Source organism: Piliocolobus tephrosceles, chromosome 3, assembly GCF_002776525.5.
Source record: "Piliocolobus tephrosceles isolate RC106 chromosome 3, ASM277652v3, whole genome shotgun sequence".
Classification (NCBI taxonomy): domain Eukaryota; kingdom Metazoa; phylum Chordata; class Mammalia; order Primates; family Cercopithecidae; genus Piliocolobus; species Piliocolobus tephrosceles.
In genome coordinates, this window is record NC_045436.1 from 137,053,347 (window position 1) to 137,066,958 (window position 13,612).

At 37.0% G+C, this 13,612-nt stretch overlaps 1 protein-coding gene across 3 annotated transcripts in view; it reads right to left on the reverse strand.

Moving 5' to 3' along the window:
* Positions 1 to 2,549: 2,549 nt before the first annotated feature.
* OCIAD1 (OCIA domain containing 1) overlaps positions 2,550 to 13,612 on the reverse strand; it is a 29,654-nt gene continuing 18,591 nt past the window's right edge. For 2 of the 3 annotated variants that reach the window (XM_023224509.1, XM_023224510.2), the window contains exons 7-9: positions 12,017 to 12,186; positions 6,682 to 6,834; positions 2,550 to 3,076 (exon numbers count right to left, since the gene is read on the reverse strand). In XM_023224509.1, coding sequence (XP_023080277.1) covers positions 3,039 to 3,076; positions 6,682 to 6,834; positions 12,017 to 12,186 — 361 coding nt within the window. In that variant the 3' untranslated portion in view covers positions 2,550 to 3,038. The remainder of the gene's footprint in view (positions 3,077 to 6,681; positions 6,835 to 12,016; positions 12,187 to 13,612) is intronic. The other variant, XM_023224511.1, reaches the window with a different exon arrangement.

The following is a 13,612-nucleotide window of genomic DNA, read 5'->3' on the forward strand; positions in this document are numbered from 1 at the left end:
TGAAAGACAAACTTCACGTTCTCATTTATCTATGGGAGCTAAAATTTAAAATAATGGAAGTCATGGCAATAGACAGTAGGATGGTTACCAGAGGCTGGGAAGGGTAGTGGGTGGCAAGCGGGACGGGTGGGTGCAGTGGGTGTATAGTTAATGGGTACAAAAAAAGAGTAAGATCTAGTATTTGCTAGCACAACAGAGTGACTATAGTCAAAAATAATTATACATTTTAGAACAACTAAAAGAGTATAACTGGATCGTTTGTTACACGAAGGATAAATGCTTGAGGGGATGGATATCCCATTTACCCTGATGTGATTACACATTGCATGATGCCTGTATCAAAATATTTCATGTAACCCATAAATATATATTCCTGTGAACCCCCCAAAATAATACATTTTAAAACAGAAATTTTGTACCTGGAAGCGAGGTTCTGCCATAACAAGAACCTAAGACACATGGCATTTACTTTGGGACCAAGTAGCAGATTGATGCTGCCAGGATCATGAGGAGATTGCTAGTGAAATCCTAAAGGGCCTCAAGGAGGGCGTTAGCAGAAGCCCAAAGGGCTTCCAAGGAGGATATCAGGAGGAAAATGTTATTGGATGCTAAGAGACCCTTTCTAAGCAGTAAAGCTTAGCAAAACTGTTACCTGTGGTATCACCAAAAATAGAAAATTTGCCTAATGATCTAGCTAAGATTTCCTGGCAGTGTTGAATCTGGGTCCATTTGGCTTTTTCTACTTATCCAAGATAAAATGAGGAAGAGGTATAAAGAACAAATTATTCCACTCCCAAATGGAATTTGGAAGAAATATTAAGGCTCAGAATAGCCCTTTCAATGGCTCTCAAAGACCCAATCCAAAGTGGGGCAATAAGATCCTTTGCTCAAGACCTCAGGAAGATGACATTGCATCTTAAGACATTTCAGACATGTAAATGGCCCACGTGCCTTACCAGCATGCCTTTTAGACCCTGTCCAAGGCTTAGAATCTCAAGGATGTTGTTCATCAGCCTCACAGGGAGCCCAACATAGAAAAAGGACTATTTCCAATAGACTTTATGAGTGGCTCTTGTGTAATATAATAGATTATAAATTGATACATGAGAAATACACAGGAAAAAGAAGTATGTCAGCTTGGACAGGGGTAGTAGTAAAAATAGGCCTTTGGACCCCAAATTCTGAGAGCGAGTAGGCTTTACAAAACAAACAACAAAAAAACCTACTCAGCTGCAAACACAAGTGCTTCAATAGAAAAGGAAAAATCAGAGGGTAGGGTCAAAAGCCCCAGAGCCACCACCAGGGAATACACCTAGACTCCAAAGAATGGCCACATTAGGCTGGCTAGACTTCAGAATTGCAAGCCAAGCCTTGCCTTTTCTCTTTTTGAACGGGAATCTCCAGAGTAGTGATGTTATGCCTAACAGGTGAACAAAGCAGATAACTTCTTAAGTTCAGGCCTTCAGATTGAGAGAAATGGTATTCATGATGCTTTTATTTACGAAGCTTTACCCAAGGAGCCTCATCCATACCTTACCCCGATTAGATCATCAGCTCCTAGACTTTGAGCTGTTGTAATGGCATAGGAAATGGAGGTCCTCAGGAGAGGGATGTGAATTACAGCGGCCAAACGATAGACTGAAAGATGGCTGTGGTATCTTCCATCCCACGTGTTCTTTCCAAAATGTGACTAGGTGGGGGTCTATTGGTCCAGGTTCCTAATGTCCACTATAAAGCAGTGTAGTATTTGCATATAACCTATGTACATCCTCCTGTATACTTTAAGTCTTTTATAGATTACTTGTAATACCTAAACTAAATGCTATGTAAATAGTTATTACAATGTATTGTTTGGAAATAACAAGAGTTCAGTACAGACACAACCATCCATTTCTCTCCCTCAAATATTTTCAATCTGCAGTTGATTGAATCTGCAGATATGGAACCCACAGATACAAAAGGTCATTGTATACCAATTTTTTTTTTCTTTTTAACATCTTAGTCTCTGTTATGTATACCAAATTTTTATTGTTTTAGAATTTACAAATTCTTTAAAAATGACCACTTGCTTTTTTAAGGCAGTTCCTTATTACTCAATTTATCTACATAAATTATATTCATTATATTTTTACTTTTTTTAGACACAGGGTCTCATTCAGTTGCACAGGCTGGAGTGCAGTGGTGTGATCACAGCTCACCGCAACCTAGAACCACTGGGTTCAACTGATCCTCCCAACTCAGTCTCTCAAGTAACTAGGACTACAGGCACACGACACCATCGCCAGCTAATTTTTGTTTTTTTGTAAAGATGGGGTCTCACTTTGTTGCCTAGGCTGGTCTCAAACTCCTGGACTCAAGCAATCCTCCCACTTCAGCCTCCCAAAGTGCTGGGATTACAGGCATCAACCACTGCCCACTGCCTCCAGCCACATATTATTAAATATTATAGATGACTTTATTTCCTTTACCTACATGATTATAACTAGCTTAAAAATAAATCAATAAATTACAAACAATAAAACCGTAAGATCAAGGAAGATGAGGGCTGCTGCATGTTCCTTTACATTTTATTTGCCATAAACATTAAGATAATACAGCAAATACCGGAGAAAAAACGCTTTTTCATAATTTCCTAATGTAAAGCTTCACACTTAAAAATTATGCTTGCTCCCCCCACCCACCCCAATTCAACATGCAGATATCGTTTATTTTCATATATGCTGATTCTAGAGCATTGTAATCTCTTGATGGTTTTATGAGAGTATCTTTGCCCTTGCAACAATTTCACAAACTGTATACAATCATGGTATAATACCATCATTCAAATGAATCCCCAAGGTAAGGACATTTACACAATATTAACACTAAAAATCTGTTTTTTTTTAACACACCATAGAAGTCAAACCACAAAAACCCAGGATCTTGTTTTAAATGTGTTTATGAAGACTGCTGCTGATCTCAAAGCATGCAGGTAATCACGACCACCTAGATGAAGCTGGATGTTGAAACTCCTTCAGTAGGTCCAATGATGTAATTTTTCACTCATCCCAAGTATCTCCATATTTGTTTACTTTGACTAGGAAAAAAGCACAAATAATTGATGATTCCAAGCAATAATAAGTAAAAGATTATTTTAAGTTTGTTGCTATGATGAAAAGTTATGTTTCTCTCTCATTTGAATAAAAGCACATGAGAGTCAAATTATAATTACAAAAAGGGGACGGCCAGACTTTTGTCAACTTGGGGTTGGACAAATGCATTGTATCTAGAATTTTACATAAATAGTTAGTCCTCATAACAAACTTCTAAACACAATTCTCATTTTAATGGTGAGAAAACAGATTAGTAACTTGCCCAAGGTACAAGCCCTAACAAGAACTGAGATTTGAGTATAGGTCTGTTTAGATCCAAAGCCTGGGTACTTTTACATCTTTACTGTACTACCTAAGTAAGTGTGGCACATATTAAGTCACATGGAAAAAAAAAAATTAGTGGGAAATAATAAAACAAACATTTGAATTTTCGTTTTTCACAAAAAATACAGCAGTAGAAATGGTGAAGTGTTCAAGTTGTAATTAACTCAATCTTCTCTCTCAGGGCTGTAAATACTACTATAAGAAGAAAATACTACTACATTTCACAGGTACTCTACATTTTACATTTTGAAACATGCTCCACTGTCTATTCTACTCCTTTACTTTTTTGCTCCTCTTCAACACAGCCTCTGTCTATGAGTAATCATAACAATATAAAGCAGCAGTTATCACAGTGTGGACTCTTTTCAGGGAATACATGAAGTCAAAATTATTTCATTATTATACTGACATTATATATCCTTATCCTTCACATTTTGCCTTTTCCCCTTGCTCTCATTCCCTCATGAGTATATGTTACACGGTTTTCTAGAAGCTACAGGATGTGTGGTGACATTGCTCTGGCAGTTAATAGAATATGTGCTTGAATTTTTAAAATTTCTGAGTCTTAATTTCTAATTAGATAAATATCTAATTAGGTGAAAACGTTAAGTGACACTTTCTGACCCTGTGAATCTACCCTGTACTAATTTCAATAATATTTTAGAAAATCACTGAAACTATTTCATAACAAGTCTTTTCTTTAAATTATATAAAGCACACAAAAAGCCTTTTACCAAAAAAAAAAAAAAAAAAAAATCATTTCACATTCTTGTGTCATGTAACAGAACTTGAAGACTTCAGTCAAAAATCACAAATGTCAAAATCCAGCAAATACTAAAGGTCTACAAAATTTCCTTTCTTAACCTCTATTACTATAGAAGCCTAACCCAAAATACTCAATTTCTGATACAGTGTAAGGTACTATGCTATGCAGACAATAATAGAAAAGATTACAAAAATAAGAAAAATATTACTTTCTGCCCTCACAGAGCTTACAATCTAAATCCTCAAATTAATTAGCAGAACAAAGTACCAATGAGTCTTTACTTATTACAGATAGCAATGGCCACTAGATGCATAGTTTATACTAAATGTTGTTTGATGACAAACATTCAAAAGTATGGTAGATCCCTAATTTATTTCAAAGGTAGATTTTTTTACATCAATAATATGATGCAGATATTATCTATCGTTATAAAAACAGAACTCCAAATGAAGCAACCACTAATGATTAAAAATAAAATTAGCTCTAAAAAATGACCATAACAACAAATACGAAGGACTTCCACGTATTTTTGCATTATCTGTGGCATATGACCTTCAAGAAGGTACCAAAGATCTATTCTTTCCATTTTTAAAGTAGTAAATAGAAAACCTTGAAACAATGACGCATACTCTGAAATTCCTTGAGAGAAAATCATAAAATCCTATACTGAAATAGCTACAAAACTCTATTCAAATGCCCTCTTCCTTTAGAGGTAAACTTGTATCAAAAAATTTACTTTGGCTAATGTATAGCTATTTCAAAAAGACTTAAAAGAAATCAGCATTTAAAAATTCACAATTATTTTTTAAAAGTAGTTTTTTTTTTTTGCTTTTTTCCTCTTTAAGAAATGCCTTAGAAGCTGGTGTATGTTATATAACTCTTTCAATTTCACAAATGTACAAGAAAGGTCAGGCACAGTGGCTCCCACCTATAATCTCAGCATTCTGGAAGGTCAAGGTAAAAGGAGTGCTTGAGCCCAGGAGTTTTGAGACCAGCCTTGGCAACATAGGGAAAAACCCACTGTACCAAAAAAAATTTTAACAGCCAGGGATGGTGTCATACACCTGTAGTCCCAGCTACTCGGGAAGCTGAGGTAGAAGGACTGCTTGAACCCAGGAGGTCAACCATGATTACACCACTGCACTCCACCCTGGGTGACAGAATAAAACCATCTCAAAAAGAAAAAACAAACAAACAAAAAAACACAGAAGAAAAAAATAAACAAGAGAAAAACCCAAACGTACAAAGAAAATAAATCTCATTACTCAATCATTCCGTGGTTAGGCCACAAGTGGTATTACAGCACAATGCCAACCTCAGGTCACTACAGCAACTTATGTGATAGGTGTATCATTAGGAAAATAAGACTATCAGATCTCCAAGGAGATTTTTTATAAGAGAAAAACAGTCAAATGAGTATATAATCTCTACCCTGTGTTACAAAACTAATCTTACTGTCTTAAGTCTTACTATTTGGAGTTCATTATTTTCTTTTTTTTTTTTTTTTTGGACACAGAGCCTCTCTCCATCATCCAGGTTGGAGCGCAGTGGCGTGCTGTCAGTCACTGCAACCTCTGCCTCCTGGGTTCATGCAGTTCTCCTGCCTCAGCCTCCCGAGTAGCTGGATTACAGGCATGCACCACCATACCTTTTTTTGTATTTTTTTTTTTTTTGTATTTTTAGTAGAGACAGCGTTTCACCATGTTGGCCATGCTGATCTCCAATTCCTGGCCTCAAGTGATACACCCAACTTGGCCTCCCAAAGTGGTAGGATTTCAGTCATGAGACACCACGTCTGGCCTTGACTTCAGTATTTTCTAACACAAAATGGCCTTTAGAACACCTTAAAAATGGAAGAACTGGCTGGGTACGGTGGCTCACGCCTGTAATCCCAGCATTTTGGGAGGTTGAGGCAGGTGGATCATGAGGTCAAAAGACTGATACCCTCCTGGCCAACATGGTGAAAACCCGTCTCTACTAAAAAATACAAAAAACTAGCAGGGCGAGGTGGCGGGCACCTGTAGTCCCAGCTACTCGGGAGGCTGAGGCAGGAGAATGGCGTAAACCCGGGAGGCGGAGCTCGCAGTGAGCTGAGATCCGGCCACTGCACTCCAGCCCAGGTGACAGAGCGAGACTCCATCTCAAAAAAAAAAAAAATACAAAAAATTAGCTGGGCATGGTGGCAGGTGCCTGTAGTCCCAGCTATTTGGGAGGCTGAGGCAGGAGGATTGTTTGAACCCAGAAGGCAGAGGCTGCAGTAAGCCAAGATCGTGCCACTGCACTCCAGTCTGGTGACAGAGCAAGAGCAAGACTCCGTCTCAAAAAAAAAAAAAGAGGAAGAACAGATAACTGTAAAGTACTATTTTAAAAATATTTTACTTTGGTTAACTGCTTAAAGAGTTAAATCACATATTAATTAATTTTTTATAGTACTGTTTTAAAGTAATGTTTTAGTTTCCAATCCTAAACAGTACAGTGATTCAGACTAAACTATCATACCTTCTTTTTTTGGCACTCTTTCATGCATAGGCCTGACTGAGGGGTCAGTCTTTTGTGTTAAAGATACTTCATATGACTCTCTGTTCTTATTCCTTAATTCCTCATATGTAATATTTTTTCTTTTAGGACTTTCTTCAAGGTTGGGATCAGGTCCTAAAACAACAAACAGTTAATAAATGGTAACAAAAGGATTTGTATAACTCTAAAGCAACTAAATTTTACAAATGCTCCTTACCTACGATCAAAATAGTATAAAGAATCAAATTATTACCACCATTTCACAGGTACTATACTTTCACCAAGATAATTATCAAACTGAAATCTACTTCTGCCTATATTTTTAAGCTTTTATTTCTAAAAATTAAAATGGACATCAAAGATTTTAAAAACTAAACCCCAGCCAGAAGAAAAATAGGTATCACAATATATATCCGTACAATTTAAACTCATTAAAATACCAGTGTTTTAAACTGGAGTTATTCATACTGTATACAGAATTAAAAGAGAAATATATTCTACTAGTGACAACTGAATAACACTTGACATAGTACAGATTTTACTCAATATATAGTTAAATAGTCCTATAACCACAGACTCTATGAAAACAACTCCAGCTATTTTCAAAAATCATTTATTTTACCATTTTATGAAATTTAAACAAAAATACTTGAAAACAGGCCAGGCACAATGGCTCACGCCTATAATCCCAGCACTCTGTGAGGCTGAGGCGGGTGGGTCACCTGAGATAGGGATTTCGAGACCAGCCTGGCCAACAAAAAAACCCCATCTCTACTAAAAACACAAAATTAGTTGGGTGCCGTGGCACACGCCTGTAATCCTAGACTAAGGAGGCTGAGGCAGTAGAACCACTTGAACCAGAGACGGGGAGGTTGCAGTGAGCCGAGATCGCGCCATTGCACTCCAGCCTGGGCAACAAGAGTAAAAATCTGTCTCCAAAAAAAAAAAAAAAAGTTGAAAATAATTACTTGAAAAGTATAAAACATAGCCTTTAATCAGAATATGTATTGTTTTCATTCTGGTCTAAAAGATGCAACGTTGATGCAGAAGAAAGTATCGACTGTTATTTTGGCCTGGGAACTAACATTTATTCTTTATTTCTCCCAAAGAGAGTCAAAATGTGAATATTACATATTATCATAGAGTCAAATGTAAATATAATGCAGTGGTTCCTCCTAATATTGGTTGACAGGATCAAATAGTGAACACAGTTTGTAAAATTTATAAACAGCAACAAAGGCCATATGAACATTAAAAAAAAAAGATGCTAACATTCAGTGAACAACTATTTAACTCACAAAGTCTTACATACCAAACCAAAAGTACTATTTTTCAAAGATGTTTTCAATGAGACATATAAATCGGGCATATAATTTAATATTAATTTTTTAAAAAATAATTCTTGTGATACTTATTTAGAACTCAAAGATTCCAGTGAATAATTAGAATTTTCTAAGCAACATAACTATACATTAAATAATGTTTTCAACCATAAACTTTCTTTTTTTTCTTTTTAAGACAGAGTCTCACTCTCTTGCCCAGGCTGGAGCTCAGTGGCGCGATCTTGACTCACCAAAACCTCCGCCTGCTAGGTTCCGGTGATTCTTCTGCCCTGAGCCTCCTGAGTAGCTGGGATTACAGGCATGCGCCACTATGCCCAGCTAATTTTGTATTTTTAGTAGAGACGGGGTTTCGCCATATTGGTCAGGCTGGTCTTCAACTCTGACCTCAGGGCCTCTCAAAGTGCTGAGCCACTGCACTCAGCCGTTTTCAACCATAAACTTTTATTCTGCTAAATAAATATATACTGTACTGATATAAAGCAAAGAGGATTTAAATTTCTCCTAATTAGTTCTTGTATTATTATATGATGGTTCAAAACTAAATTTTTCTTACTAAAAAAAGTATGTAAAGAAAAACATTGCAACCTTATATTGGGATTAAAACACTCGCATTTCATTAGTAATAAGTAATTACTGAACTCATTTCCCTTCACCATATATGTTATATTAAAAATTCTGAAGGAAATCGTGGGTACTTCAGGAACCTTGGGTTCTTAACCCCACTCTGCTGACAATTAGGAAATGTCCTTGGGCAAATCACTAAGCTTCTTTGAATCCTGGTTTTCTCAATTGTTTAATATGGTAGTTTGAGTAGATGATCTCTGAAGTTCCTTCCAGGTCTAATACTTTTTCTTATAAAAAATATTTTACTGTTATAAAATTCTGGAAAAAATAATGAAAATATAAATAAGACAGAAGAAGACAGAAGAGAATTTCCCATATTGTGGAGAGAATATGATTTACTATTTTGAGAAGGTTACAAAGAACTGGAAGGACTAAAAAATGAAAAATGTAAAGTGGCACTGATTTAAATGTAACTGTAATAAACTCTAAGTCTCCTAACAGCAACGAAGGAGTGCTTGCTATTTTAAAAGATTAATAACTCTCTGAATTCTTGGGAAAAAAAAAGCAGAACTAAAGTAGGACTTAAACCAAAGAAGACGCCATGGTAAGGGAGGACAGCATCTGGGACAAAGCAAAAGCAGGCCACTGCTGGCCCATGTGGAGAGCAGTAAAAAAGTAGCCACTTTGATTTTCTCTAGAAAAGTGGGTCAGAAGGCAGAGCAGTGGATGGATGGATGGCTGCTGTGGAAGGCATAAAATAATATTAAGACATGGCCTTGCTAAGTAGTCTGTGGGTAGAGACCAAAGGGTTTTTTGTTTGTTGGCTTTTGTATGGAAAAGAAACTATATAACAGAATTTCCTAATGCAAATGGTGGGAAGAATGCAAGTCATTACAAGGAAAGAGTAAGTGCATGTCTAGAACACAGTAGTGCCCCCTTATCTGTGGTTTCGCTTTCCAGGGTTTCAGTTACCTGCAGTCAACCATATTGGTTGAAAATATTAAATGGAACATTCCAGAAATAAACAATTTATAAGTTTTAAATTACACCCTGTTCTGAGTAGTGTGATAAAATCTTGTGAGGTTCCACTCTGGTCCATCCAGGACTTGAATCATCCCTTTGTCCAGCATATCCACACTGTCTACACTACACTGCCTATTAGTAAGTAACTTAGTAACCATCTAGATAAAAAAAACATAGAACATAAAGGATTTGGTAATATCTGAGGTTTCAGGCATCCAGAGGGGTCTTCGAACTTATCCCCCATGGATAAGGGGGGACTACTGTACAAGAATAATGGATTTGAACTTCAGACCGGTTAAATGAGACACAGTGAGGAACAAGGACAGCTGCCTTTGGAGATAAGATAGTGACTTTAGCCATTCTCTCCTAATCTGCCCATTCCCTTCCTTCCTTTTCTGACTAATTTGATGCCTCTGCTTCCAACCATTAAAGAAAAAAATAAAAAATCAGAGTTGAGGATTAAGAAGCTCTCAGTAACTTTCATCCAAACTCTTTAATCATCTGAACTTCCATTCTTTCCTGTCTCTTCCTTAATACAAGGGTAATACACACCCCTTTGCCCTGACTTTTGCTCTGAAGTAGTGCTGTCCAACATAACTCTCTGCAATGATGAAAATGTTCTATATTGGCACTAACATGGTAGCCACTAGCACATACGACTGTTGAGCAAGTGAAATGCTACCAGAGCAATTGAGAAATCAAACTTTAAATTTCATTTAATTTTAATTAATTTAAATAGCCACATATGGCTAGTGGCTACTCTATATTCTGACCTACCTAGAACCCCTTCTGCATTCTCTAGAACCTTCTCTGACCTATAATCAACTTCTCCCTTTCCACTGTATACTCTCCCCTCCCTTTAACTTCTTTCCCTCTAATCGTTTAAAATTTAAAGAGTATACTCTACAAAGGTCCATAATCCCTTATCCAAACCTTGGGGTCCGATATGTTTCACAATTCAGTTTGAGATTTTAGAAAAATACTATAGTAAATACCCCTTATATTACTTAATATCCATCCATTCAGAGGTTTAGGACAGAAATGAGTAAGCAAACACATTAATGGAAAAATTTTATCTGGCAAAGTAAATAAAATCTACATTTATATAACTTACGTGAATTTAGGTCAGGGTATTCTGCTAAATGAATTCAGGTCAGATTTTATTATTAGTTTAATTATTAAAAAACAAAAACAGGCTGGGCGCGGTGGCTCACGCCTGTAATCCCAGTACTTTGGGAGGCCGAGGTGGGTGGATCATGAGGTCGGGAGATCAAGACCATCCTGGCTAACACAGTGAAACCCCATCTCTACTAAAAATACAAAAAATTAGCCCAGCGTGGTGGCAGGCACCTGTAGTCCCAGCTACTCAGGAAGCAGAGGCAGGAGAATGGCATGAAGCCAGGGGACGAAGGCTGCAGTGAGCTAAGATCCCACCACTGCAACCCAGACTGGGCGATGGGGCAAGACCCTGTCTCAAAGAAAAAAAAAAAGAAAACTTGGCTTAAACCTTTTTGAATTTCAGGATTTTAGATAAAGAATTATAGACCTGTATTTCCTGTTTCTAATTCCTCATCTTACACTACAGACCAGACTGAAGGAAAGAAAGTAATGTTTTTTGAGTCTATTATTTGCCAGGCATTGCCTCTGATTATTTCATTTAATTCCAACAGTTCATTAAGAGAGGTTATTATCATCTCCATTCAACTGATCAAAAAACTGAAAGGATTATAAAGTAGTTATAACAATATTACTACATTATTATAATGTAGTAGTAGTTTTACAAGGTCACATAGCTAGTAAATGTCAATCATGATTCAAATCCAAGCCTTAATCCAAAATTGATGCTGTTGCACTTATATGTGTGATCTTCAAAGCTAGTATTTACAAACTTCACAAAACATTTTCACATAGATTTTCTCACTTGACAACAGTTCTTTCTTATATTATAGACAAGAAAGTTGAAAGCCTTTAAAACCCAGCCTATCAAATGTAACCTTTTTAAATCGTTCCTGGAGCCTCTACTTCCTGAGACATGATTTATCATTTCTTCTTCACTATTCCACTAAGCTTGCCTTAGTATTTTCAATTACTGGGACATACTAGTAATTTATCCTTGTATTTCTGTATCTTCTAACAGACTGAGAGTTTTTCAGGCACAAGAATCAAGCGTTATTCATCTTCTTCCACGACTAGCAGAGTCCTCAACACCTACTGGTCCTCAAGAAAAGTTGAATGAATGAAGAAACAAATGAACAAACATGCTGAGGTTAGGTTGATGATTGATGGTAGAACACACAGGTGATATCCAGCAGAAAAGGTCATCAAATAAAGTTTATACATACGTTGGACCATAAAATGTTGAAATTCATTTCAAGAGAAGTTTCTACCTTGGACAATATGATCAGTAATACCAGTGGGAGCAGATTCATTCATAGAAGAACTGAATGGAATTGGCTCATAATGAGGAAGCATTTCTATGTTGTCTGCTGCTGAGGATGTCACAAAAGATGATTGACCACTCACATTTGAGTCATATTTTGACTTCTGGTAATACTGCCTGTAAATAAAAATCATATTAAGAAATATGAGTCATTGCCTGTATCTTAAATAAGTGTTAAAATAACTTCTTTCATATATCTTATTTCCATAACTATATATACATATAAATTTTCTTTTTTTTTTGAGACAGGGTCTCACTCTGTCACCCAGGCTACAGTGCAGCGGTGCAGTCTTGGCTTATTGCAATCTCCACTTCCTAGGCTCAAGTGATCCTCCTACCTCAGCTTCCCAAGTAGGAGGGACTATAGGCATGCGTCACTACTTGGTCATTTGTGGAGATGAGGTCTCACTATATTGCCCTGGCTGGTCTCAAACTCCTGGGCTCAAGCAAAATCCTCCTGCCTCGACTTCCCAAAGTGCTAGTATTATAGGCGTGATCCACCCATCTGGCCTCGAAATAACTTTTAACACAGTTATTTATAAACAGTAAAATGAGGTCTGGTCTTTCTGCCAACAAAACACTTTTAAAAAGTCCTGACCCACTTATACATCTTAAAAGTGGTCACTGTCAATATAGAAAAATAGGAAATGTATACTCAACTTTCTAACTATTAGCCTTTCAAGATAATTTTAATATGTTTGAAAGTTCTTCGAAAGAAAAAGCACTTTAAATCAGGTCTAATTTCAATAACCATGTTCATTTCCCATGTCAATTGAGAAGGTAATGTCACAGCTAAGAATCTATATAAACACTAATCTGCTAAAGCAGATACAAGTAATTCTCTCTCATGGGGATTACACTGCCTGCCTATCTGTTTAAGCAGCACTAAAATGAAAAGTTGGTATCTGTTAAGAGATGGATGGGATTGATAAGATTTGGGAATTCAAAATAAAAGTCCAAACTATAGTAACCAAAGGTCTGCCAAATTGAATCAAGACAAAATCCTTTATTCTAGAACATGTACTCCCAGTAGGATACAACTCTACATTTAAAACAATGAAGGCCAGATGCAGTGGCTCACCACGCCTGTAATCCCAGCACTTTGGGAGGCCAAGTGGGGCAGATTGCTTGAGCACAGGAGTTTGAGATCAGTAAAACACAGTAAAACCCTATCTCTACAAAAAATACAAAAAATTAGCTAGGCGTGGTGGTGTATGCCTGTGGTCTCAGCTACTCCAGAGGCTGAGGGAGGAGGATCACTTGAGCCCAGGAGGCAGAGGTCACAGTGAGCCGAGATCACTTCACTGTACTCCCAGCCTGGGAGCCAGAGTGAAACTGTCTCAAAACCAAACAAAACAAAAATGAAGAACCAGGCACAGTGGCTCACACCTTTAATCTCAACAATTTTGGAAGCCGAAGCAGGAGGATCAATTGAGCCCAGTAGTTCAAGACCAGCCTGGGCAACATAGTGAGATCCCCATCTCTATAAAAAAAAATTTTTTTAATTAGCTGGGTGCAGGGGCTCACGCCTGTATTCCTAGCT